Here is a 27,374-nt window from a genome sequence, read left to right on the forward strand (position 1 = left end):
CAGTGTAAGTGCGAGTGCGGTGTGCGGAGTGCGTGTGGTTCCATTGACCTGTCCCGTTAAGTAGGAATGCTTGAAAGAATGAATGAATGAATGAATGAATGAATAAATGAAAATAACGTAAAATTCTAGAAGAATGAAATCCAACTTTATTTCTTTAACATGTTCAGTACCGAGAAAACATATACATCTGTGGCCACAAAACGCCTTTTGTCTGTAACACTACTTTACGGACTGTTCCTAAGATGAAAAGTGAAACTGTGAAGGGAACGCGAAACATGAACATCTAAAACCCACATTATTACAACAAGTTTGCATGGATGAAATATTTCCTTACTATTATATACATAACTGAGCTCAAAACAATTTCTTTTACGTAGACGATGTATGGCCATGTTTGCATTCAGCTGTGGGGCTGTGGGGGCATGAGTGCATAATGACATTATCGAAACTTCCGTCAGCCTGATTGGTAGTCACCAGTGTCGCTGGTCTGACGATGGGGTGAACGTAGTAGTCTCCCGTTACGGGGAAGTGAAGTAAATGCAGGACGCTTGTCCACTTCATCGTATACGACTGCATCTGCCTTCACAGACACAGGCAGCGATTGTAAATGTCCTGTAAATGAGGATTGAATTTTTTCAACAAATATATATAATGCTAAATTGCAAAATACTTCTGTGTATCTAGCACCGACAGAATATACATGTCGTTTTCCTAATTTGTTCATAAGGTTTCCTGAAATTCAAACGTTCCGATGTACGTACCATTTTGATAATCTCTTGTAGGAGCCTTTGTTCCGTGGACACCTGAGAACAAGGGAAAGCATACGTCACGACTCATATATACCATATATGACAATGTCCAGTTTAGCCTTGTTACTTCACCCTGATTGATAGAAGGGGTGGAGTGTACACATCTATATCTACACTTGTTTATATGATAGATTGCACCGACTACATGGCGAAAGTCGAACACACGTCCTCAAATACCTGTCCTTTAGCGTTACGCTATCAATGGTGTTATTGTACCGAATACATTCAATACACTTACCCGTGAAGGTCCGGGTTAGAATTTATCTTAGTACTGACTGACTGAGTTTAGTTTTACGCCGCTTTTAGCAATATTCCAGCAATATCACGGCGGGGGACACCAGAAATGGGCTTAACACATTGTGCCCATGTGGGGAATCGATCCCGGTCTTCGGCGTGACGAGCCTACGCTTTAACCACTAGGCTACCCCATTGCCCCATTTATCTTAGTAACCCATGCTTGTCGTAACAGCCGACTAACGGGATCGGGTGGTCAGGCTCGCTGACTTGGTTGACACATGTCATCTATTCCAATTACGTAGATCGATGCTCATTATGTTGATCACTGGATTGTCTGGTCAAGACTCGATTATTTACATACTGCCGCAATATAAATGGAATATTGCCGAGTGCGGCGTAAAACTAAACTCGCTCACTCACTCCAATATACTTGGTGTTACATTTCCGACATGTAAACAGGTTTGGGATAGACAAAACAGTGCTTGATATTTCTAGCAACGTCGGTAGTTTTCAGGACAGACTCTGTTAGTACGAGTCATGATAATGAAGATGTCTTGAAGACGCTCCCTGATTTCTCCGGTATCTTTAACTGAAATCGTGACAATTGTTGTGGAAAATGAAAGCTATATGTTCTCAAAATCTACTGTCATTTAATTTTGTCTCCTGCTTTGCCTAGTTTCCGAGTTACAACTTGTTTTCATAGACGATTCTGTCAAAATCGATTGGTGTCGTTAGGCCCTATTTGTATAATGACTGATCCAAATCGATCCCATTTCTGTGTTTTTTTACCTCGATATTTAATCATGTCATGTACAAATCTGTTTGTATTCTCAAAACAGTGTCGGCCCATAAGTTTTCACATGCAATACAGCAATTAATACTCCCTTGTTGTAACCCGTGTTAGGTGGTATAAACCTACCCATGTTATTTGTTATCATTCACTTGATGGTCAGTTAATGAATTTATAACAGGTATAATTAGTGGTAACACACTTAGATTACTCGACAAAGGTTCCCATTTGTCATTTCTTGTGTCTGGAGTAAATATTCAACATTATAAACATCGATCAAAGGATTAACCGATAACACGCTGATTGATTAATTACTTTGATCTTACACAGCGGAATTGTCAAAAGGTAGTGTTTATGTATGTAGATTTACTAATCTATACTGAATACACTCTGTCGTGTCGGTGTCTGCGTAAAAACAACGTCCTTCTTTCAAAGGATTAACCGGCAATACATTGATTGATTGCCCATTATTGGCTAACTAAATTACTGTTTTTAAAGAAAGGCGGACATTATGCAATTAGTTGCCAGGTGTGCTATCTTGGGTGACCAATGAGACTATACACCAATACCTGAAAAGATTTATCACTTTTTCGTATATTAAACTGTTAAAAGACACATCATTTGGAACAGTTTTGTGGATATTGTTCCTATAACTTTAATCTGTTTTAATTTTAATATTTGCAATTTGATTTTATTCATTTGTCGTAGCATTCAACAGAATCATTGTTTTCGCCGTGAAGTGTAATGAGTCAGACAACATGCACTAGGGTGTGTGTGCGAATTATGATTCACACTGGCAAACTATAAAATGTCTAGATATTACAGTTCTGTTATAAATTCACTATAAGTATCAGCAGATCGTCTGCTTTTTATTTAGTTTCAAAATGCATACAAGTATGATAATAAACTAATTAGGATTATAAGACCAAATATAAAGACGCACATTGACTAGTATCTACATACTGGTGAGTGGACATTAACCATGGGAATGTAGCAAGAAATTTATCGCGCAGTATTGTGACTTCGACCCCCACCGGTTCACACCCATAACCCCTACATGCCACTACCCCTACACTCCAGTACCCCTACAGCTAGTTAAAACAACACCTAGCATTTACCTGTCTGATATAATAGACTAATCCTAAAGAGGGATTAGTGCATGGAGCATAGATGAGATCAAGGGATGCATAAATGTGATTAGTCTTTTGTGGCAAGGAAATTAGTGGTCTCATGATGAAAACAAACCTCAACCCTGAGTAGAAGAAACATACAATTGGAAAAGTGTTGTGATTGCTAAATGTTGTTAAGAAAAGTTGTTATAGTGCACATTAATGTTACATATATTACAATGTTGAGAAGTTGAGAGAAATAAAACGTGGAGATGATACAGGAACCACAACTTGACAGCTGGGCCGAGGACAAACAACAACCTGGAAGGATTCCACAACCGTCTGAATCGAGAAATTCCACACAGGCACCCGAACATCTACAGATTTGTAGAAGTCATCAGGAGAGTCGAACACGCCGAGAGAGTGAGGATTGCTCAGATTGACTTTGGTGCTGCGCCAACAAACAGAAAACGAGTGTACAGAGAGATCGACAACCGTCTGTGCAGACTCAAGGAACAGCTTCAGCGTGGACAGAAATCCCCTCTTCAGTTTCTTGACGCAGGCGGCTACCTGCTCAAGCTTGGATAGACTGTAACACTGACACTTGAACACTTGTGATAATGTAATAATGTGGTCTTTCTCTCATCCTGATATGTTGATATGAAACACTTGTGATAATGTGATCTTTTGTTCATCCTTATATGATGATATGAAAACACTGAATGTAAATAGACTGAAAAACTTGACAATTGATCTCAATGATGTGGTACTTTGTGATAACACATGTATTAAAGTCACTTTTAAAATCTGTCTTGTGTCATGTTGTGCATCTTAAGTGGACCAGTCCACTGTATGGAATAGGTAACAGGCAGGAGATTAGTTATGCAACAGACCATAAACTATGTTGTTATAAGCTGTAGGGGTAGTGGCATGTAGGGGTAATGGGAGGGTACCCCCCCACCTCGCTTCCGTGGAAGAAATCGTTATGTTATAAGTTGTGTCATGCAAAATCCGTTTGGTTATGATTCCAATACATATTTAACTACGAGTAGAAAGTAGTTAGCTAACTTGATGAAAACAAACTATAATCTCATTAATTCTAACAGAATTTTATATTTTTAAAAATGGCGGCGCCCTGTCGGGAACATCCGCCAGTCTGAGGATAAATGGTATTTAGGTTTGTTTTCACCGAGTTACAAAATCAAAACTACTTTCTACTGGTAGTAAAATATGTATTTTATTGATGGCCAATAGGATTTTGCATGACAAAGCGTATAACATAACAATTTCTCTCGTGGCAGCGAGGTGGGTGTAAATGTAATACTACTTACAATATTATTGTTACTTCGACCACAACCTCACTTCCGAGGAAGAAATCGTTATGTTACAAGTTGTGTCATAGAAAATCTTTATGGTCATCAATCATATGCATATTTTACAACAACTAGTAAGTAATTTTGATTCTTTAACTTCAGTGAAGCGATCTGAACACAAGTAAGATATCGTTTCAGGCTTCCACAACGCTCGCTTCGCACTCACAAACATAACCGATTTAGCACGAACTGTGGGGTCCTGTGGAAATCTGTGCATGGGGACACCACCGCCCGACCCCTCGGAGCAATTGACGACAAAGCAACGATTCGGCATGTCATCGTTGATGTCGAGAAATCATCAAAATGATGAGCGTGCTACACATTTTCTATACAACTAACTGAAAATCGTTCCTCATATGACGTCACTGCAGTGCTCTGGCGACAGAGTTACGTAACCTGTCTGTGGATTCGTTGGCGGGCGAGAGGGGAAGCAGGCGACTTTTTGGCCACTTTTAATCGCTCGGTATTAATTAACCACAAGTTTTTAAAGAATAAATTTGGTGTTCCGCATAAGACTAACCACAAATCTTTCATATGTAATGGTTAAAAGAGTAACAAAAAACAAAGTTTAGTGGTTCTTTAACGAGGATACAGGGGGTGACGTGAAGAAACCTACCCTTAACTACGCTGATGACGCCAGCAATGAGAGCAGCTACCAGGACTACGCATCCACATATCAGGAAGGACATGTACACACGTGCTGGGAAGGAAAAACAGCATTATTAAATTCAAATCTGATTGGTTGGTGTGTTTAAAACTGCAGGCAACAGTTTTCCAGGAACGTCACAGAGAAACAAGTGGTTGATAATATGAACAAAGTTCAATGCCTTCGCTGTGCGATTACACGCAGTCAACCGACCCACTGCTCAAGTCAAATAAAATAGTAATGGGGACTTATTCAAAGCCGGTTAACGCGGAGTTGGGGTATGGTGAACAAACTGAACGTTACCCTTTACCCGCCTCCCTGCTGTTACTGTCTGTCCTTGCATGTGATTTCGTAGTGATAGTGGCGATTAAAGCGCTATGAAGAGTCGACAAAGTCCGCGCTCGATGCTTTCGAATCCCCGATTCATCCTGACCATACCCTCGGTCTGTGTTCATCCGGTACCTATTTATCCGTATTTCAATAGTGGTGAAAATACACGGCCTAAGTCACGGAAGGTGTTCCTGACAGCTGACAGACCATGATGTGACTAAAATACTGTACAAAGCAGCATTCATCTCTTACATTCGCATCACAGGCCCTCGTGTCTCTGCGAAGATTAAAGATTTTAAAAAATATTTTTGAGATGACCCCCGACTCGAAATGCTACACAGTACACATACACTATGTCATAATGTATTGTACTGTGGATTAAACCAGAGAATGTATTGATCCGTAAAAGCCTTCGAATCCGTTTCTGATAAGCAGATATACAAAAAGTAAACTAGGAGTTATTTTGGGTTTTGAGTCATAGTCAAGCAAAATAAACTGTAAAATGAACCTAGAGCAGGCAAACCGCTTTTTGAGTTGAGTTGCGCTTTACGTCACTTCGGCATTATTTCAGCCATAAAGTGACGACAACAAGTCTGCATTAATAAACATTGTAAGTACAGAGTCAAAATGAGTTATATTTCAAAAACATATATTCATTACATTGTCATTTAATGACAGAAAAAGGCATAGCACTAAATTTAAAGGCAGGCAATTTGTTAGTAACATTACACAGTTACAATTTATGATACAGATCAACTACCTTCAGGTAGTTCACTATCAGATGATCGCTCACGCGGGAGAACAGATCTTTCAGATTTGTTGCATCATAGTGTGAGTCCCTTGCAGACGATAAGTCCAAACAGGCAAGCAGAATATGCTTGATGGTGAAAACCTCATCGCAAGAGACACACATGGGGGGTCCATCCCCATCCGTTTTCAGCAGATAGTCATGTGTAAACTGACTGTGGCCAATACGACATCGTCGTAAAATTACCTCATCACGTCTTGACTGACAACCCAAGTAGGTATAACCAATTGTTGGCTTCAGTTCATACAGTTTATTTCTTCCTACTTGAGTGTCTCACCTCTTTTGCATGAGGTCCCGAGTATGAAATAGTGGGTTTGAAATCACTGTACGGGATCAGCAGTGTAGATAAGGGCTTGTCAAGAGCTGCAGCATCGGCTTTTGTGTTACCTGCTATGCCGACGTGACCCGGCAACCAGCAGAGCACGATGTCAAATTGGCCAGTAAAAAGCTCGTTGTAAAGTTCTAAAATGTCCACAATGATTGGGTGACTTGAAGTAACATTTTGAAGTGCTTGAAGGCAAGATAATGAATCTGTAAAAACGATGAAGTTTTTGGAAAGATTTTGCTGTTTAATGTAGGTCAAAGCTGAGAAGATAGCTTTGGCCTCGGCAGTGAAAATGGAACTGTTGTCGGGAATCCTAGAGGAGACAGTCTTGGATCCAATGACTGTAGCACTGGCAACTTGGCCCTCATCCTTGGTTCCGTCTGTGAAAATGGATCTATGGGTGTCATACTTGGAACGTAACTGGTTGTATTCCTGCTGGAACACCAAAGAATTTGTTTCGGACCTTTTGAGTTTAGTGAGGGTAAGGTCGACCTGTGGTTTCACCATCTGCCAGGGTGGCGAAGACAGGAGTCGGTAAGGTGCTATGATACTGAGAATAAATTTAGCTGCAGATATGTGTGGTTGAATTCTGATTCCAAGTGGTGGAACCAGGCTTGGCAGTTTGGGAAACAGGTTTTCATAGAGAGGGTTGAAAACACAATTGTATGCTGGATTGGACTGTTTTGAGCGAAATTTAGTGATATACTGTAGTGAAAGTTTAATGCGGCGTTGTTCAAGGGAAGGTTCGTTAGCCTCTGCATATAGACTGTCTACCGGAGAGGTCCTAAAAGCTCCCAGGCAGAGCCTTAGGCCTTGGTGGTGGATAGAATCTAATTTTTCTAAATTTCTTTTGCAGGCTCCACCATAAACAATGGAGCCGTATTCTAGTTTAGAGCAAACCAAAGATCTGTACAAGTGGAGGAGGGTTGTCTTATCCCTTCCCCACTCTGTATTTGAAACGACTTTTAGTAAGTCCAGACCCTTCAAGCACTTGGTTTTCAAATATTTTATGTGTGGTAAGAATGTCAGGTGACGGTCGAATATGAGTCCCAGGAATTTGGCCTCTTCTACTACATTGATGGGAGTACCATCTAAACACAGGTCTGGATCCTTGTGTGGTTTGTATTTACGACAAAAGTGAATACAATTTGTTTTGGATTTTGAAAACTTAAAGACATTTTCATTGGCACATTTTTGGATTTTGTTAAGACAGAGTTGTAGCTGCCTTTCTATTGCGTGCATGTTCTTACCACGACATGAAATATTGAAATCATCCTCGAAAAGTGACCCATCAACACAACTATTCAAGACGTTAGTGAGGCTGTTAATTTTGATGCTAAAAAGGGTGACAGACAGGATGCTGCCTTGAGGGACGCCCTGCTCTTGGTGGAAATAATCTGACAATGTGGAACCTACCCGTACTTGAAATTGTCTGTTGTATAAAAACGAAATGAACTGAGGTAATCTGCCCCTCAATCCAAATTCATTTAAATCTTTTAAGATACCATGTTTCCACGTTGTATGGTATCCTTTTTCTTAATCGAAAAAGATAGATACTGTATGCTGTTTGTTGACAATGGAATTTTCTTATAAAAGATTCCAGACGCTCCAGATGATCAATGGTACTTCGGTTCTTTCGGAAACCACACCAAGTTCTCAAGTCCGGAATCTTGGTGTAGTATTTGACTCATCTCTCTGCATGGAACCACATGTCAACGGTGTTTGTCGCAGCGCTTATTTCCATTTTCGGAATATCGGCCTGATACGCAGGTACCTTGACGAGAAAACAACGAGTGCTCTGGTGCAGGCGTATGTAACATCACGCATTGATTACTGCAACTTGTTGCTCAGTGGTATTCCAAATCATGTACTACACAAACTACAGAGAGTCCAGAATTCAGCCGCAAGATTGATCAGCAGAACAAAGAAAATTGACCACATTACCCCTGCCATGAAAAATCTCCATTGGCTCCCAATCAAATTCAGAATCCAATACAAAGTATTGCTTCTTGTTTTTAAATGCATCCACGGACTGGTTCCAGAGTATCTTTCACAACTTGTAAAACACTATGTGCCAACCCGATCTCTTCGCTCCAGTGACCAATCTCTTCTGCAAATTCAATGTACAAGAACAAAGTCTTTTGGTGACCGAGCATTCTCTTCAAATGGTGCAAAACTCTGGAAAAATCTACCACAAGAACTTCGATCACTGACTGAACTTGCATCTTTTAAAAGCCAGTTAAAGACTCATCTTTTTACCAAAGCTTACCTTTAGCTCCAGCGTGGACTCAGAGCGCCTTTGAGCGATTACATCGGATTCTGGCGCTATAGAAGTATTTGTATGTATGTATGTATTGGAGGTCACATTATTGGTCTCCAAGTACCAGATTAATCGATTGTTGATCATGCGCTCCATGGTTTTACAAACACAGCTAGTTAGTGATATATGACGGTAGTTTGAGGGATCAGTATGATCCCGGCCAGGGTTTGGTATAGGGATGATAATGGCATTGTGCCACGAAGGAGGAAAGTTACCGGTGTTCCAAATGTCATCAAATTTATTGAGTAGTGTTTCCAAACTTGAATCAGGGAGGTGTTTGAGGAGCTGATAATGAATATCATCAGCTCCTGCCGCAGTGTCGTGAGCCTGCCCCATGGCAGTGCGTAATTCATGGAGAGAAAACGTTTCATTGTAATCCTCACCATTATCAGAGTTAAAATTGACTGATTTCTTTTCTTGATGCGTTTGGTATTTCTGCAACTTGGGGTTATAATTTGTGGATGAGGAGAGGTTTGCCAAAGTTTTGCCAAGTTTATTTGCAATTACAAATTTATTTGTTAAAAGAGAGTCACCATCTTTGAGATGGCAAACACCAGATTTGGATCCTTTGCCCTTAATCTTTTGAATCATGTGCACACGTTGGACATGGGTGTGCGGGAGTTGATTTTGGACACATATTTCCTCCACGACCGGCGTTGAGTTTGTTTAAATGTACGTCTTGCCCTGGCATTTGTCGTTTTAACGGCCTTCAGGTTATGCACAGTAGGATGTTGTTGGAAGTATTTTTCCGCCTTCTTCTTATTTTTCCTAGCTTGTTTGTATCAAACCATGGTTTGCGTATGTGCGGGTTTGCAGAGGACTTAGGATTGGTTTCGTCTCCAATAGTATTTAAGATATCGAAAAATAGTTCCATGGGATCAGGAACATTCCTGAAGTTGTCTGGTATAAGATTTTCAGAGCAGAGAGTTTGGCATAATGGCCAATTGGCCTTAGTAAAATTCCATCTTGTTGAAGGTGTTTGAGCAGCTGATAATGAATATCATCAGCTCCTGCTGCAGTGTCGTGAGCCTGCCCCAGGGCAGTGCGTAATTCATGGAGAGAAAACGTTTCATTGTAATCCTCACCATTATCAGAGTTAAAATTGACTGATTTCTTTTCTTGTTGCGTTTGGTATTTCTGCAACTTGGGGTTATAATTTGTGGATGAGGAGAGGTTTGCCAAAGTTTTGCCAAGTTTATTTGCAATTACAAATTTATTTGTTAAAAGAGAGTCACCATCTTTGAGATGGCGAACACCAGATTTGGATCCTTTGCCCTTAATCTTTTGAATCATGTTCACACGTTGGACATGGGTGTGCGGGAGTTGATTTTGGACACATATTTCCTCCACGACCGGCGTTGAGTTTGTTTAAATGTACGTCTTGCCCTGGCATTTGTCATTTTAACGGCCTTCAGGTTATGCACAGTAGGGTGTTGTCGGAAGTATTTTTCCGCCTTCTTCTTATTTTTCCTAGCTTGTTTGTATCAAACCATGGTTTGCGTATGTGCGGGTTTGCAGAGGACTTAGGATTGGTTTCGTCTCCAATAGTATTTAAGATATCGAAAAATAGTTCCATGGGATCAGGAACATTCCTGAAGTTGTCCGGTATAAGATTTTCAGAGCAGAGAGTTTGGAATAATGGCCAATTGGCCTTAGTAAAATTCCATCTTGTTGAAGGTGGTTCATCCGCAGGATTGATAGGAGTAAGAATAATCGGGAAGTGGTCACTTCCACAAAGGTCATCGTGGACCAAACATTCAAACTCGTTTAAGAGATTAGAATCCGTAAGTGATAGATCAAGTGCAGAGTATGTTCCAGTCGCAGGATGGAGATAAGTGTTTGATCCATCGTTAAAGATGCATAGATCATTATTGGCGAGAAAATTTTCAAGGACCTTTCCGGTATTTTTTGTATCGGTACTCCCCCATAAAGGGTTATGGCCGTTCAAGTCGCCCATGATTATGCAGGGCTTTGGGAGTTGATCATACAAGTTCTAAAGATCTGATAGGTGGACAGTTGAGGAGGGCGGAAGATAGAGTGAACATAGTGTAAACCCTATGTTCAGAGTCATGCGGACAGCAACAGTTTGTAGGTTGGTGTTAAGTGGAACAGGGCTATGGAGGATGCTCTGCCTCACCAGGATAGAAGTGCCTCCTGTAGCTTTTACACCGGGAAGAGAAAAAGAGTGATAGGAACTGTACCGACGGATGTAAAATTTATGAGTCTTTTTTAGGTAGGTTTCTTGGAGACAAAACGCAGATGGTTTGAAGTCTTGAATCAACAACTGTAATTCGTTATAATCATTCTTAAGTCCTCTGCAATTCCATTGAATCATGTTTTGTGGGTTCATGGTGCTTCCACTGGTGACATGTCACGTGAACGTGAGAAAGCATTTTATGGACCTCGACGGGGACCTCTGAAGGAGAGGTGGCCTTTGGTTTTGTGTTTGGCAGTTGCTCAAGCTGCTTTAATCTCTCTAGCTTCTTTCTTTCCCTTTTTCGGCGCGCAGTTTCTGTTTCTGGTTTTGGCATTTGCTCTGGTGTTTGTGATTCAGAAGTTTTGACTTTTGGCTTAGATGGGCTGAGTAGAGTTGAGTTGAGTTGGCTGAGAAGACATGACCCATGTCAGATCGGTCTGACAGGAGATAGTTGCAGTAGTGATAGAAGGACGGGAGACAGCAGAAGAGTAGGTGATGGTTGAAGGGGCTACAGTTAAACTTGCAACCCTCTTCTTAGCTTCATGAAAAGAGACATATTCTTTGTGCTTGATCTTTATGATCTCTGAATCGCGTAGCCACACGGGACAAGATTTGGAGGAAGCCATATGGTTACCACCGCAATTTGGGCACTTCACTTCCTTAGTACAGTCATTGCTCTCATGCTTGTCACCACAGCGGTAACAAACAGCAGAAGAACGACATGACTTGGATCCATGTCCAAACTTTTGGCAGTTGTAGCACCGGAGTGGATTAGGTACATACACCTCCACACCAATGCTGCAATAGCCGGCTCTAACAGTTTCGGGAATCTTCGATCGGGCGAACGTAAAGTGGTAGGTGTTTGTGGGTTGAACCAAGCCATCCTTCTTGATAGTGAATCTCTTCATAGCTGTGATAGACTGCTGGGAAAGTTCCTGGACAATTTGTTCCTCAGTCATGTTAGACAGGCACCGAGCTCTGTCCCGTACAATGCCTCTACATGTGTTCAGTGTTTTGTGCGCTGAGACAGCAACCTTTACATTGACAAACTCTTGTAATTTCAGTAGATTCAAGTTTTGCTGTCTCCGAGCACATTCTACTAGTAGAGAACACGACCGGAGCTTTGTCACATTGGCAACCTCTCCGCAGATATCAGCTTTTTCGAGATTCGACCCTGGTCGCCATATTGCAACATGTCGTCCAGATCACAAATGAGCGAGATCCGTGGCTTCCCATACAATTCTTATACACCCACATTCCAAATAAGTCCCTTATCCCGTTCCGCTATTGTGTATACTACTCGCGGATGTGCATGCAAAATTGCACGAAAATTGGTGTAATAGTTTCTGAAATATTGACTTTTGAGTGAGCATGGGGTCTGTCTGGCGAAAGGCTAACTATCCAACGTATTCCCGTACTTGTTATAAAGTAGCGAGGCGAGAGCCTCTTGAAGCTAAATCATACCGCACCTCTCGGCAGTCCCCCCGGGTCGCCTCGCTGACGTCTCAGTAGCACCGAGCGAGTGCTGTGAGAGAGTCGCAGTGTGTGTGTGTGTCTGTCTCGGCTCGGCTTGTACAGCCGACCGGCTGGCTGGCTGGCTACGTAATGTTGATGTCTGCGAAACAGTTTATTGTGAATCTCCTTGTTTGGTTTTCGTAAAGAAGTCTTGCCGGGCCAGTAGTAGAGGGAATGATTGTCCGGGACCAGGTCCAACAAAAGCCTCTGCAAAGCCTTATTTCCCAAATAAGGCTTTGGTCGGACCCTTAGCTCTTGCTATCATTGCATCTACTACTTTTGAGCCCCCGTTAATTTCCCACCCGCGAATATACCTATAAAAAGTTCAGACACTAGCGGGATACGAACCCACATGTATACCTCACGCAAACTATAAAAGGCACCACTCAACCGACTGAGCTACCGGGGACTTAGCTGAAGTATCTCGGTTTAACGGGTCTATCCTGGGATTGCATCATCGCTACGTCTATAATAGCTCCACGTGGCGCTATGTCACGTTGACATCGATGAAACAGTTTAATGTGAATCGCCTATGATCTCTTTGGTGTTCGTAATAAAGGCTTGCCGGGCTTTTTGTATCCCCTGTTCTATGTACTTTTTTCTCTCGTCCTCGCTGATAGCAGACTTACGAGACTTGGATCGAATCTCTTGTTTCATTTTGTCATATTTTGTGAGTTCAGAGAGGATTGAACGAAACTCCTCATCTGAGATCTTACTGTCAGTGAGTGCCGTGGAAATACGCTCACTTACTGTGTTCAGCTTTGCTTCAGCCAGAACCCTGATCTCATCGTGATCGGCTATTGCCGCCCGCCTATACACGTTGTTTTTCAAGTGTAGGATGTATGAGCCACCTTCCTCACCAGGCTGGTCGAATCCCTCCGTGTCCCCTAGGTCGTTAAGTGTAGCGTTGGGATGATGACTAGTCATTGCTATAATACTATTATGATATAGTTTCCAACTAGTAGTTTGCTGGTAATAGTTTAGGGGTATAGCTCAATCCTATAATATATTTTAATTGGGTTTCATTTAACCTTCGACAATGTACTTAAAGCTGATAACACTTAGATTAATGTGCGTGTAAAAAGCCGGTGGTCTTAGCTCTACTTCCATTAAGGAGACTAACCCCATCAAGGCTTGCTAAAGGTCTGTTTCCCACCTTAATAATGTTACAACGTTGGTTATTACACCCTGTCTTCCCAATGTATCACCATATCATCTATAATGTAAATATACACCCCAGGCGATGGTCTATGTCCGAGATAGACGTCTATGATAATTGTGTAGTTTTCCGCGACATTTCTAAAGACCTCTTGGTCTTCGAGTAATTTGATCTCTGTCTTCACCTTCCCACTGGAAGCTAACATGTTGCCTGAGTGGTCTGGTATTGGTATGACTTGTACATTAGATTCCGGAACAAACGATCCTATAATCATGCCGTTGTTCCTAATCTCGGAGATAGTATTATTTTGTTTCAAGGAGATATGAGGTGAGGTGAGGGTTAAGTTGACTAACCATTCAGGCTTTTTAAAATCTGATAACGACACCCGCCTATACACGTTGTCTTTCAAGTGCAGGATGTATAAGGTGTCTTCCTCATCAGGCTGATCGAATCCCTCCGTGTCCCCTAGGTCGTTAAGCGTAGCGTTGGGGCGAAGCCAAGACATTGCTATAATACTATTACGATATAATTTCCAACTGGTTTCCTGATAATAGTTCAGGGGTGCACTTCACCCCCATGAAGTTTATGTTGTCGGGTAGGAAGATCTTGGTTAGTGATATCGTGTCTTCCACGATCACGGTGACGCCCTGCAGACTGGTTTTGGAGTCGACACCCACCCGCACGTAAACGTTGCAAACGTGATACTGGTGTTGTTTCCCCCACCTCAGTTTGACCCCCTTCACGATTTCGACATCATCCTGCGATGGTTCCCCTAGGTAGACTTGGATGACCAGTGTTGAGTTCGCTGGTAGACTCTCCAGGATGGTGACCACACCTTCGAATTCAGACACCAACTGCAATACCACGTTTTGCATGCCCGCTTTACTCGATAGCATGTGGCTGCCATACTGGCGAGTGGGTTGATGACTATGCTACGTCTCTGAGTCGGACGTAAGCCACGAGCAGGGTTCCGTTGTTCACGACTTTGTTTAGGCGGTTGTCTTTGTTATCCGTGAACACGTAGGGGAGCCGAGCCTAATATTGAGAAACCAGTCGACTTTTATCGGGTAACAACACCCACTTGTCATCATCGCCGTGAAGACGAGCGTGATATGGCTTGTTTCGGGCGACGGTAAGTGCTCCCAACATCTTCTAAGTCTAACAGTTTGCCTCCCGAACGATGGGTATATCATCCATTTATCATCACCAGTGCGGACTAGGGTGTACCGCGTGTGTTGACAACCGCCCTGAGGTATCTACTATATCACTTAGGTTGCTAGTACCACCATTGGAGGGACTTCAACGCGTTTGTAAATACTGTTTTTCAGTTGCAAGGCGCATAATTTACCATCTACTCCGGGTCGTCGAATCCTGCGTGTCCCCGGTGGTCGGAGATCCCCACATTGATGCATTTTTTCAACTTGATTCCAGGACCTTGTGCGCTGGTCATTTTATGTGCAGCGTTATGCTGAGGTATCCTATATTCACGAGATTATGATTTATATCTAACACCGATATTATCAACTCAGGGATGTTGCCCTGGGTTAACCTTTTATACTGCCGAGGTGAAAACGACTCAGTTCTACCGTCGTTGTATTTCTCCGTTTTCACCGGTACGGCTCTCAGTATAGTGGAAGGGTGACCCCCTTGAATGTTGTCCGTTGTGGTAGCCTGGCTGAGATGAATGCACAGCTCTCGATACGGTACTAGGTCGGGTAACTTCATGCCTGTGGCGGTAGTTGTTGGTTTTATCTCGTCAGGCTGCATACCGAGTGTCCTCGCCAATGGCCGGCCGAGCCTCAAGGAGTTTCTTCCGTTGTTGATTAACACCACTGTGCCGTTTGAGTCGTTCATCTTGAGTTCGGCTCCCAGGGGTTTGAAGACCTAGTCGCTTAGAGAACACACGCTGTAGTAGCCGTCAGTTATCTGGTTGCGAGCGCCACCTACGAACAGTTTATTGTTGCTAGCGTTGATGTTAGTCCATCGCGGTAGGTAAGTGATATCGCACAGTGCGACTTCGAGTTGACCCGACGTATTATCGATCAGGCGATGGTCCAACTGAACGGCCTCACCGCTCGTTATTCCTGGAAGTGTTATGTACATGTTAGAGTATATAAACTCATTATATAATAGTTTTAAAATGTACTCCCCTGGTGTGTTTTACCTAAACTGAACGTAGATTTCCCCACATGAAGATCGGTCGCTGCCGGGTTGTATTTCGAATGCCTCAGTTCATAGATGTGTTTGATAAGCATAAGTTTTCGGTGACTAACGCTAAGGTAGTTCACGCTTGTCTTCAACAAACTGATGCAGTTCTGGCAGAATCAACTCAACTTCGCCGTGTGGTGCACTACAACGGGGTGTGGTGTGACATTGGTTTCCGACACTCGGCGTGGACCGCTGAGTCAGTCTGTGTTCACGTTTCACGCAGTACTACCAGGTCAGACGTGATCCTCAAAGAGATCAGCGCCCGGCCCTACAGGAAAAGGCGTGGAACCCAGTAAACAACCAGTACGATAGACGGGCCTACGAACGTATTTGCAACGAATTCGAACTAAACACCGAAGACGGATTGCCGCTTTGCCGGACCGAACCATCGGTTGGGTATCCCCATTGCTCATAACATGCCCCTCGTGGAAGCCAGCGAAAGTTGAAAGAATGGGATTACAAGTCGTATCATCACCCTCACAAATCGAACGAGTGGGATGACCGTTACATGGCATTCGGACGACAGCAAGGATTACCTGAGTCTGGAGGTTCGAGCAGGGGGCAGCGGATGACTGGAAAAAGTTCATGCTGGACACGTCGAGAGGGTTCACTTGTGCCGGGGTAATCAGGTTGAACGACTCGATTCGAACGTACGTGTGGGCGCTGTTGGGTGCGCAGACGCAAACGCGTTCCAATATCCTCGGTAAGGGGACTGCTTACGACGCTCAGAAACAGTTCGTTGTCAACGTTGAGGATGCTATCAATGCTCCAGTTGATCTCCCGAGTGCCATCACGGGATGCCAGTACGATGACAGGTGTGAAGTTCTGTACACTGACACGTTTTCCCTGCTGATGGAGATTCGAACCGAGGACGTGTACGAGAACATGAAAAAACACCTCGATTTGTATGACACCAGCGACTACCCCAAGGACCATGCCATACACAGTAAGGTAAATAAAAAGGTCCTAGGTAAGATGAAGGACGAGTGTGCTGGCACGCCCATAGCCGAGTACATAGGTTTGAGACCCAAGATGCACTCCATCCTGGAAGGCCGACAATAGTGAGATCCGGAAGGCTAAGGGTGTTAAGAAAGCCATGCGGTGAAACAACACATCAAAACACCAGATTCAAGCGAAGCCCTGTTCAAGACCCGTACCTTTAGACATAAAATGAACACACTTAGCAAGTGATGGCCATAGGATATACGGACTGACAATAAACAAGACGTCCCTGTCGCCTATGGACACTAAACGTTGGATAGCTATTGATGGGATAAACACGTACGCGTACGGGCATGAGAAAATTGAACCAAGAACATAGATATATATGTCACGGAACCAGAGAAAGTTTGAGGCTATTTACTATAGCCCGCGTGGGTACTGGAAAGGAGCTAGCGCTGTAGATAAGCTGGCTAAAATAGCGCGAGTACCCCCGGAGGAAGCCAAAGCGTGGTTTGAAAAACAAGCCCTGTGGCAGATCTATTTGCCGCCACCACGCTTCACGCGCGCTCAAAAGGGAAGTTTGAATTAACATACCTAATAACGTTCACCAGGCAGACCTACTGTTCCTACCCCATGATAAGAGGTAAGGCAAGCATGCCTTAACCGTAGTGGACGTGAGCCAGTCGCTACAAGGAAGCCGAGCCCTTGACCACGAAAAGATTCTGCCCAGGTAGCCAGAGGATTCGAACGCATATACAAACGCAGTCCGCTGACGTGGCCAACAGAGCTGCAAGTTGACCCAGGGCGGAGTTCATGGGTGCCGTGTCACAACAGCTAGCCAAACACGATACAAAGGTCAGAGGGTACGGCGGAGCCCATCGCGAGTCAAGCCATAGTTGAGAGATTCAATAGGACTTTGGCAGAGCGCTTTATTCGACATCAGTATGCTAGGGAGATGGCCACCCAGGAAAACGATCGACTGAATGGGTATCACGGCTCCCTAAGGTGGTGTCGGCAATCAACCATGAAGTCACCCGCTCACTGATAAGAAACCGGCAGACGCTATCAAACTAAAATCAATAGTTGCAGAGTCGGCTGCTCCATTGCGTGGAAAAGAGAAACAGATACCAGATAGGGCCATAGTTAGGTATCTTTACCAACCGGGGGAACACAAGGGTGATAGCCGTAGTTTAAGCCACCGATCCTATATGGTCAATCAAAACTTACAACATAGATAAAGTTGACATGAAATCAGACGAGAGCCTACCTTGTACTAATACTTGAGGGATGGCCCAGGCAGAGGATTCGTTAGGACAGGAATTATTGATCGCATCGCGACGCACACAATGTTACCTCCTGTCAACACGCATAGTGGCACGTGATGTGTGTGTGCGCTGATCTTACCCGCTAAACTGACCTTACTTCAGCTAAGTCCAGCGGTAGCTCAGTCGGTTGAGTGGTGCGACCCCCATTATGTATAGTCTCGCGCTAAGCTGTACATGTGGTTCGTGATCCGCCGTCACAACTTTGTATGATGTGACGGTGAGAGTCACAATTCCCCTTGGGAGGAAGCGCAATACATTTCTATTTCTCCCTTGGGGAATTGTGGCTGCCGGGACTTTTACTACTTTTCAAAAGTAGTAGATGTAATGGTAGCAAGAGCTAAGGGTCCGACCAAAGCCTTATTTGGGAAATAAGGCTTTGCAGAGGCTTTTGTTGGACCTGGTCCCGGACAATCATTCCCTCTACTACTGGGCCTGTTCCTTCCCTTGTTCTATGAACGTTTTCTCTCGTCTTCGCTCATGACAGCGTCTCCACGAGACTTGGTTCGAATCTCTTGTTTCAATCTGTGATATTTTGCGATTTCTGATAGCACCAAACGAAACTCTTCCTCTGAGATATTAGAGTCGGTGAGCGGTGGAAATATGATCGTCTATCGTGTTTAACTTCGCTTCGGCTAGAATTCTAATTTCGTCGTGTTTCAATGCTTTACGTTGCAGTCTGCGAGATACGAACTTAAGGGTGAATCCCATTAACCCTGCCACTCTGGCTGTTATTTCGATGCCTAGCACCACGGGTGCGGCCACGATGGTGGATAACAACCCGACGGCCTAATGCCATGCCACGGCCGTGTGATATTTTTTCATCCACGACTAGGTACAGTCCCATCCTGTGTGTGTATATATATATTTTTTTATAACATTCTGCGGTTTTCCGTTAATATCCGATCGATGTATTTGAGTTTAGATTATCGTACTGGTAAATATTTGAGACATGAATCGAATTTGTTTTTATAACACACACTCCGTCAAGGCTTACTAAGGGTTTCGATCCCGGTCTTATGACGATACGACACTGTTGGTGATTGTGTCTGTCGAACCAGCGTATTGTCAACCGAGTCAAAATTGTTCGTTCTGACCCATGAGCGTCTGCGAGATAGACATCTATTACGAGCGTGGTGTGTGATTTGATAGTCAAATTTGAATCGAAAAAATCCCGTTGTAATCAGGTACGTCGAACAGTAAATATGTCGTTTATATGTCGTTTGAAGCTAACATGTTACCCGTGTGACCTGGTATTCATAAAACTTGTATATCAAACTCTGGAGTGAAAGAAGTGAGAAGGATCCCGTTGTTCGTAATTTTCTAGACGTAACCATTGTTTTTAAAAGATATGTGGGGTGAGGTGAGGGTCATGTAGATCTACCAGTCTGGGCGTTTGAAATCTGCTAGTGACACCCGCTCGTATACGTTGTCTTTTAAGTGCAGGACGTACAAGGTGTTTTCCTCACCGGGCAGATCGAATCCCCACGTCACGATCAGCTAGCGTTACGCTGGAATGATGGTTCATCGTTTTTTTATACAAATTTACGAAATGGTTTTCAATAGGTTATCGGATAATTCTTCAGGCGTGCACTTCAAACCCATGAGATTGTACGTTGTCGGGTAGGAAAATTTTGGTGAGTGATATCGTGTCTTCCACAGTCACGGTGACTCCCTGCAGACTGGTGTAGGCGTTAACGTTCACCCAGTTCACCCGCCGGCAGATTTTCCAGGATGTTTACTACGCTGTCGAATTCCGACACCATCTGCAATCCCACGTTTTGCGTCCTGGGTTTGCTTGACAGTATGCGGGCTACTCTTTGCCTCAACGTGCTGATGATCACGCTGCGTCTTTGTGTAGGGACAAAAGCCACGAGCATCGTTCCGTTGTTCACGACTTTTGTCAAGTAGTGATTTTTGTTGTCTGTGAAAACGTGGGGAGAGTCGAGCATGATGTTGAGATTCCAGTCGATTTGGGATGGCACCAATACCCATTTGTTGTCGTCGTTGAAGATGAGAGTGTAGTGCGTGTTTCTGGAGACGGCCTTGGCCTCGACGTCGTCCAGGTGGAACAGCCTGCTGTGGAACGCTGGGGTTATCGTCCATTCGTCCTCGTCGTTGTGGATCAGGTCGTACCGAGTGTTGTTGACCGCTCCTTCGGTATCGATGAAATCGCCTAGGTTGTTGTTCTTGCCACCACCGGCGGCAGTAGAGGGCGTTAGTTCAACGCGATTGTAAATGTTGTTTTTCAGTTGCAAGGCGTACAGTTTGCCGTCGACTCCGGGTTCGTCAAATCCGCGCGTGTCCCCGAGGTCGGATATCGCTATGTTAGCGCATTTTAGAATGCGTGTTCCTTGACCTTGAGACTCTGTCATTGTCGTATGTGCAGCGTCGCCCTGAGATATCCTATACTTATGGGATCCTGTTTAATGTCTAAAACTGATATTTTCAATTCCGTGATGGTGCCTCTGGTTAATTTCTTTTAGAGGTAAACACAGATATTATGTTATAATCATGTCCACCGCCGACGGAAAAACATTCGTCAACGATTCGTATCATGCAGCCGTGGTCAACGGTCTAGCCATCGGCTATGCTCGATTGAGCAAAATGATCACCAAACAACCGGCACCCAAACTCGATTTTAAAATGCAAGACATGGGCATGCTCGTGTTTGACTTGGGAATGACGACGGCTACCAAAGAGATGCTAGTCAAGCAAGGCATCATGCCAGAAAAAATATTAAAGTAAGATAAAGAATATATAAATAAATGGCCACAATCGCGATGATGGTCGGCGGGGCATTAGTCAACGCCCTGGCCTTTCTGGGGAAGCAATTATCTCTTCTCCAAATTACGCACATCCAATGCTGCTGAGATCGAAGCAGAACAGAAATGGCACGATTTAGCCGGGGAGAAAAGCCGCTACAAGCCGCATGCAAGCTATTTCATCTACGCGAAAATGCGCATGCAGAGACGATTGACTCGAACCCACCCTCGTCGCACGCCTTTCCCGACAGGAGCGTGTGCTGAGATATTCAGAAAAAAATATATTTATGTATATACATAAAGTGGGAAGACTCGAAACAGTACGTCCTGGACCCCACGGCAGGAATTTCTCATCCCCATACGGTCTCTCTTGGGATGCCTTGCTGAAAAGACTGGCGTGGAACTGAAACTACTGATGGATTACGCCAACAACAAGTATAGAGGCTTCCGTAACAATGCTAGCACGACTCTGAAAGCAAACCGAACAAACACACCCTCTATCTCGACGCCAACAACCTGTACGGCTGGGCCATGAGTCAGTATCTCCCCACGGGGGATTCGAATGGGTCTCCCCAACCGATATCGACGTGAATAGCATCGCACCAGATTCAAACAAAGGCCACATATTCGAAGTGGACTTGGAGTACCCCCGAGAATTACACGAATCGCACAACAGCTATCCCTTAGCTCCCGAACGATTGACGGTGAACCTGGACTGGATGTCCGAATATCAACGAAACTTGTTGGGAAACAATAAGCCGGCTAACGTCGAAAAACTCATACCGAACTTGATGAACAAGACAAAATACGTCGCTCACTATTGCAACCTGCAGCTGTACTTGTCGCTGGGAATGAAACTCACGAAAGTACACAGGGCACTCCAGTTCGATCAAAGTCCGTGGATGGAGCCCTACATTAGAACGAACACAGACTTAAGAAAGCTGGCCACCAGCGACTTCGAGAAAAACTTGTACAAGCTCAAGAACAAACTCCGTTCGGACAAGCAGGAAACTTATAGCCATCCCAGCGTTCAACCAAAGCAAGCTATTCGACGACGACTTGGCAGGGCTGCACATGAACAAAAGCCACATCAAATTCAACCGACCCGTCGACGTGGGGATGAGCATCCTCGACTTATCCAAACACTTGATGTACGATTTCTACTACAACGAGCTGAAGAAGCAGTACGGCGACAAGTGCGAAGTGCTGTACATGGACACGGATTCCATGCTGATGGAAAATCGCACCGAGGACGTGTACGAGGACATGAAGAAAATCATGCATCTGTGTGACACCAGCGACTACCCTAAAGATAACCCTATGCACGACACAGCCAACAAAAAAGTGCTTGTCAAGATGAAGGACGAATGTGCGGGCACGCCGATCGCCGAGTACGTCGCCTTGAGACCCAAGATGTATTCCATCAAGAAAGCAGACGACGAAATCAGAACGGCAAAAGGCGTGAAAAAATGCGTGGTGAAAAAACACATGCTGCCAATTCAAGGAAGCCCTGTTCAAGAATATAACGTTCAAACACCAAATGAACATGCTGAGAAGCGACGGACACAGGATATACGGACTGACAATCAACAAGACGTCGCTGTCTCCCATGGACACGAAACGATGGATCGCCATCGACGGAGTCACCACTTACATGTACGGACACGCGCATATTAAATAATTAAAACGCACGCAATACATACATCATGGAGAAAATTTATTACAGCCCACGCGGGTACTGGAAAGGTGCGGAAGCCATCCCGAAACTCGCCAAAGGCGCGAGGTCTCAGAAGCGAAAGCCAAAGCTTGGCTTAAAAAACAAGCCATCTGGCAAGTTTACCTGCCGGCGCCTCGGTACATACCGAGAAGAAAATTCAACATTTCAATGCCGAATCGCATGCATCAAACCGACCTCCTGTTTCTACCTCATGACAGGGTGAGGCGTAAAACCTACAACTATGCCCTGACAGTCGTTGACGTCGCCAGTCGCTACAAGGAAGCCGAACCGTTGATGACCAAAGATTCGAACGAAGTCGCCAAAGCCTTAGAATGCATCTACAAACGCAGTCGCTTGACCGAGTTCATGGGAACCGTGTCTCAGCTGCTGGCCAAGCACAAAGTCCAGGTGAGACGAGGTATAGCGGGAGCTCACCGCCGCCAAGCCATAGTCGAGAGATTCAATCGCACCTTAGCCGAACGCCTGTTCTCACATCAGTACTCGCAGGATTTAATGGATCCCAAAAACAGAAACACGGAATGGGTCGTACGCTTGCCACGAGTGGTGGATGCCATCAACAACGAAGTCACCAGACTCTTGGGCAAAGAGACCCGTGGAGCCATCAAAATGAAATCTGTCGCTACCGAATCGGCGGCAGCGTCGTGATAAAACAGAGAAAACATTACCAGACCGAGTAAGCGTTAGGTACTTGTAACAGCCTGGCGAATACGAGGGAGACAGCAGAAAACGCGCCACCAATCCGATATGGTCCATGAAAATGTACAGCGTAGACCTTGCCGACATCAAAGACGGTGAACCGAACTTGTACTACTTGAAAGATGGGCCGCCGAGAGCATTCGTGGGAGAGGAGTTGATGATCGTACCTCACTACACAGTCCCTTACGGTGATCGCCCACTGTTGAATAATTCTCATGATTTGTCAGTTGTGTGTGTGTGTGTGTGTGTGTGTGTGTGTGTGCTATTAGTATGATATATTACTGTCACTGTAAACACAAAGTTAGTGCATCTAAATATCAGAGTTGTATTTCTCGTGATATCAGCCATCAATTTCACAGCCTAAATTAGTTCTCTCGCGAACATCAGAACCGTGGTGGCTATACAGCCTGAATTAGGGCATCTAAGTGTGTCAAACGTTCTTGTATGAACGTCTGGCCTACATAACCTTCTGTCACTATCACATCCTGGTCGCAAAACGTTTCGGCTGCTACTGCGTTTCGAACTCAGGTCCTCAGAATTGTAAATCCAGCTCTGTTACCTTCACACTATGAAGACCTCTGACAGTGTTGTGCAGTGAGAGCTGCTTATCAGCCTCAGCTGTACACCTAGCGATAGCGAGAGAGACAGTCATCCTAACCATATTTGTTACTCACGCAATAGCAATGGATCGTAAAAAGTTTGATCCAAAACTATCATTACATAACGTAGACAGCCAGCTGTACATTATTATAGGAGCCTCAAAATCTGTAGGGCACCATGAGTTTCGGCAACCAAATGCTCACTAAAAAGTCAATATTTCAGAAACTATTACACCGATTTTCTTGAAACTTTGCATGCAGGGACTTAACAAAGGGACTTAACAAAGGACTTAACAAAGGACTTTGGAAGGACCTGGTCCCGTTCCGCTATTGTGTATACTACTATTGTTAAATGTCTACCAACCAAAGAATGCACATAAGTGTTGTCAAGCATATTTTCTTGTTCTTCAGTTTCAGCTTGTTTTCAGCTTCAGTCGGGGCGACGGAGTAGCCTAGTGGTTAAAGTGTTCGCTCATCACGCCGAAGACCCGGGTTCAATTCCCACATGGGTACAATGTGTGAAGCCCATTTCTGGTGTCCCCCGCCATGATATTGCTGGAATATTGCTAAAAGCGGCGTAAAACCATACTCACTCACTCACTCAGCTACAGTCACCACTGTAATATACAACTCACCAGATTGGTTAGTTACCACGGCCTTGTCGACACGTATTGTGTAGGTCACAGTAAGGTTAGGTTCATGACCATTGGCCAGTGTGACTCCGTAAAGTCCAGTCTCGGTCACATTATAATGACTTATTGCAATGTATCGAGCGTTTCCACCCAGGGCTGTTTCATTCAAGCTGTGATCAGCATCACCCTCGTTCAGAATCTCCCTGCTTGTGTCTTCTCCAGTCCGCCACCAGGCTATAACACTGGACAAAGGGTTGGATAGCACCGTGAAGCTGACCAACACAGTGCCACCTCTCTGTACCGACCAGGTCCGTGTCTGTCTGTCTGCATCCTGCACTTTAGGTGCACCTGTACCCGACAACAAATATTAAATTAGAACTTAATCTGTGTAATGAATCATTATTGGCAACCCTTAGAGCAATAGGTATGGCTTACAGAGGCCTTAATTCAAAAACCGTTTACTGAATAAAATATTCTCTGTTAATCGTCCACTGTACGATTCCTATCATAAGCATGTGTTTATGAATCACTCGAACAGGTGAGCATGTTCTGACCCCATGAGCACACATCACAAACACATGCAAAGACAAGTCAACATCACCTTACAAACAACGGGTTTTTCGATACAAGTTCATCGAGGAAACTGCAACTAATTTGTCAATAAAGCATAAAATTACCATAAACCTTTCTCAAAGCTATACTAAGGCATTGCGTGCCATTGACCACACAACTTTTGAGTAGAAAGATGTTCTTGGAAATCTTCGTTCAAAGACCACGCTCAGTTGGACCTCAAACGTTGTGACATGCAGACACCACATCCCCAGGTTTTCTGATGGTTTATGACTTACATTCAACTTCTAACATGATGTATTTTTCGATGGGTGCAGTATCCATGACGCCATTGCCAGCCTGGCAGACGTATGTACCTTCATCTTCACATCCGGCGTCAGTCACGTCATAGGAAATCAGGAAACTCTTCCCGGGGTGTTGATGAAGACCATACTTCTGGGTGAGGTTAACAGTTTTAACAGCGCCGTCATCTTTGTGCCACTTGACGAGTGGAGGGGGGAATCCGTCTACAGAGCATGACAGACTAACGTTGGCACCTTCCCGGGTTTTGTAATGAGACTTTGAGTAGGGACGGTTGTTGACTGACAGAGATATGTTTTCAGTGGGATCTGAAACAAATGTTTATTGATTATTAATAACTAAATCATTTTGCTCGGAGGTGTTACAGAGGTTGTAATCACGGCCTAGTTTCCCTGCTTGTCTGGAGCCCTATGGATGCCAGGGCACGTACACAACTTCAGTCGCCATTGTAAAACGGAAACTGGATTTGTAGGTACAAGTGTTTACACTTTTGAAAGCATACCTTTAAAGGGAGTAAGATTGTTTGCAAGTCTTAAGAATATGTCTGTTATGTGTCCACACATACGAAATGACATAATCGTCTCTCACATAGAATACTAAGGGTATTTGTGATGCGCTGAATTCTGCCCCATGGAGTGGCACGCTCAATGCGCTAACATACAATCTGATTATTATTACCCAGGATAACCCAAGCTGTATGTGAGGCGCTAGAACATTGTCACATGACGTATCCCACCGGGTACCCATTTTCTGCTGGGTGAATAGAGGCAAGTTTGAACCAACTTACTGCCTAAGGTGAGACCACACGTATCACATGTGCTTAGTTGTAGGCCAGGATTGAGGTCCTAGAAACTAACACGGCCACCCATCTAAGGACTCTCTGCGCCCAACGTTGCTGATACTTAACTGATTTGTGACCTAAGCTCTACGCAAAGGACCACACACCACCACATTTCATCCTAGCAATGTTACATAGATAACTATCACTTCTATTTAAGAAATACAGTTTGCTCTACCACCATGTATAGTGTAATAAAGCACACTTTCGCCCTGAACTATTATAGTTAAAGTACGAGGACGCTTGCGTGCGAGTGCTTTAACGTTATAATAGTTCAGGGCGAAAGTGTGCTTTATTACAGTATACATGGTGGTAGAGCGAACTGTATTTCTTTTCTAAGATGCCAAATTTAATACTTTCTAATGATAATTACGATTAATCTAAGGCAGAAAACAAACGACGGTGTCGGTGACCTAAATTAAGAATCCTCGCACAGGGCTAACTGGCGCGCTGTTCTATTGATGTGACTGCCCCCTACGTTAAGAAGAACGTTACCAGAAAATACAAATGATAACAGTTTGATGACGGTTTACGTTCTGATTACATATCCTTCTAAATTATTTTAATTACATCTGTGATTAACGTAAACCATATGGGGCAATATGAACGTCGCACTTCTACTATCAACGTAAGTTTAGATCAGTAGATCTACATCCAGATGAAGCGGAGTAGTCAAGCGACATTCCACGATTGCATTGTGGGAATGTAAACATTGCGAACGTTACCGCGTCGCTGAAAACTTGTGAGTCGATTTGAGATATTTTAAACGTCGGAAAACATAAACGTAATGTTTCCACCAGTGATGTTTGCTGAGTGAAACAACTGCAAACCAAGAAACGGGATGCAACGGAGCAGTTTACTGTATGAGGCTGTACGATGCGATGACATCTGACATGCATCGTGACGTCGCTTACATTGTGACGTAATGCAAAAAGTGCACATTATCTTCTTATAAAGTACTGTCGGCGCCTTTGATCTTTCACCGAAGCATCTTAGAAGTATGTTTTGTGTGTGTTTCATTGTACAAAACCACTATTATCAGGATAACAATGAGCATATAACTCACAGTTAACCAAGATTTCCAACGTTCCATTGTTCCACTGAAGACCTTCACTGTCCTCTACGGTACATGTGTAATTCCCGCGG

The 27,374-nt window shown here is 44.0% G+C and overlaps 1 protein-coding gene across 1 annotated transcript; it reads right to left on the bottom strand.

Moving 5' to 3' along the window:
- Positions 1-133: 133 nt before the first annotated feature.
- On the bottom strand, positions 134-27,374 carry LOC124285191. The gene is made up of 6 exons (XM_046721377.1): positions 27,295-27,374; positions 25,369-25,698; positions 24,524-24,868; positions 4,935-5,018; positions 762-803; positions 134-612 (listed from the first exon to the last, which is right to left on the bottom strand). The coding sequence occupies exons 2-6, from the start codon at positions 25,412-25,414 to the stop codon at positions 455-457; spliced, it is 675 nt and encodes a 224-aa protein (XP_046577333.1). The 5' UTR covers positions 25,415-25,698; positions 27,295-27,374; the 3' UTR covers positions 134-454.

Source organism: Haliotis rubra, unplaced genomic scaffold, assembly GCF_003918875.1.
Source record: "Haliotis rubra isolate DU_JTF1 unplaced genomic scaffold, ASM391887v1 Scf354, whole genome shotgun sequence".
In the NCBI taxonomy this organism is placed as follows: domain Eukaryota; kingdom Metazoa; phylum Mollusca; class Gastropoda; order Lepetellida; family Haliotidae; genus Haliotis; species Haliotis rubra.

What these genes read in the sequence shown, in the direction of transcription:
- LOC124285191 (XM_046721377.1), bottom strand. Translation starts at nt 25,414, where the DNA reads ATGGATACTGCACCCATCGAAAAATACATCATGTTAGAAGTTGAAT. An exon ending in CATCATGTTAGAAGTTGAAT is followed by an intron (nt 24,869 to 25,368) that starts GTAAGTCATAAA and finishes TGTCGGGTACAG; the next exon opens with GTGCACCTAAAGTGCAGGAT. An exon ending in CGTGGTAACTAACCAATCTG is followed by an intron (nt 5,019 to 24,523) that starts GTGAGTTGTATA and finishes TTTCCTTCCCAG; the next exon opens with CACGTGTGTACATGTCCTTC.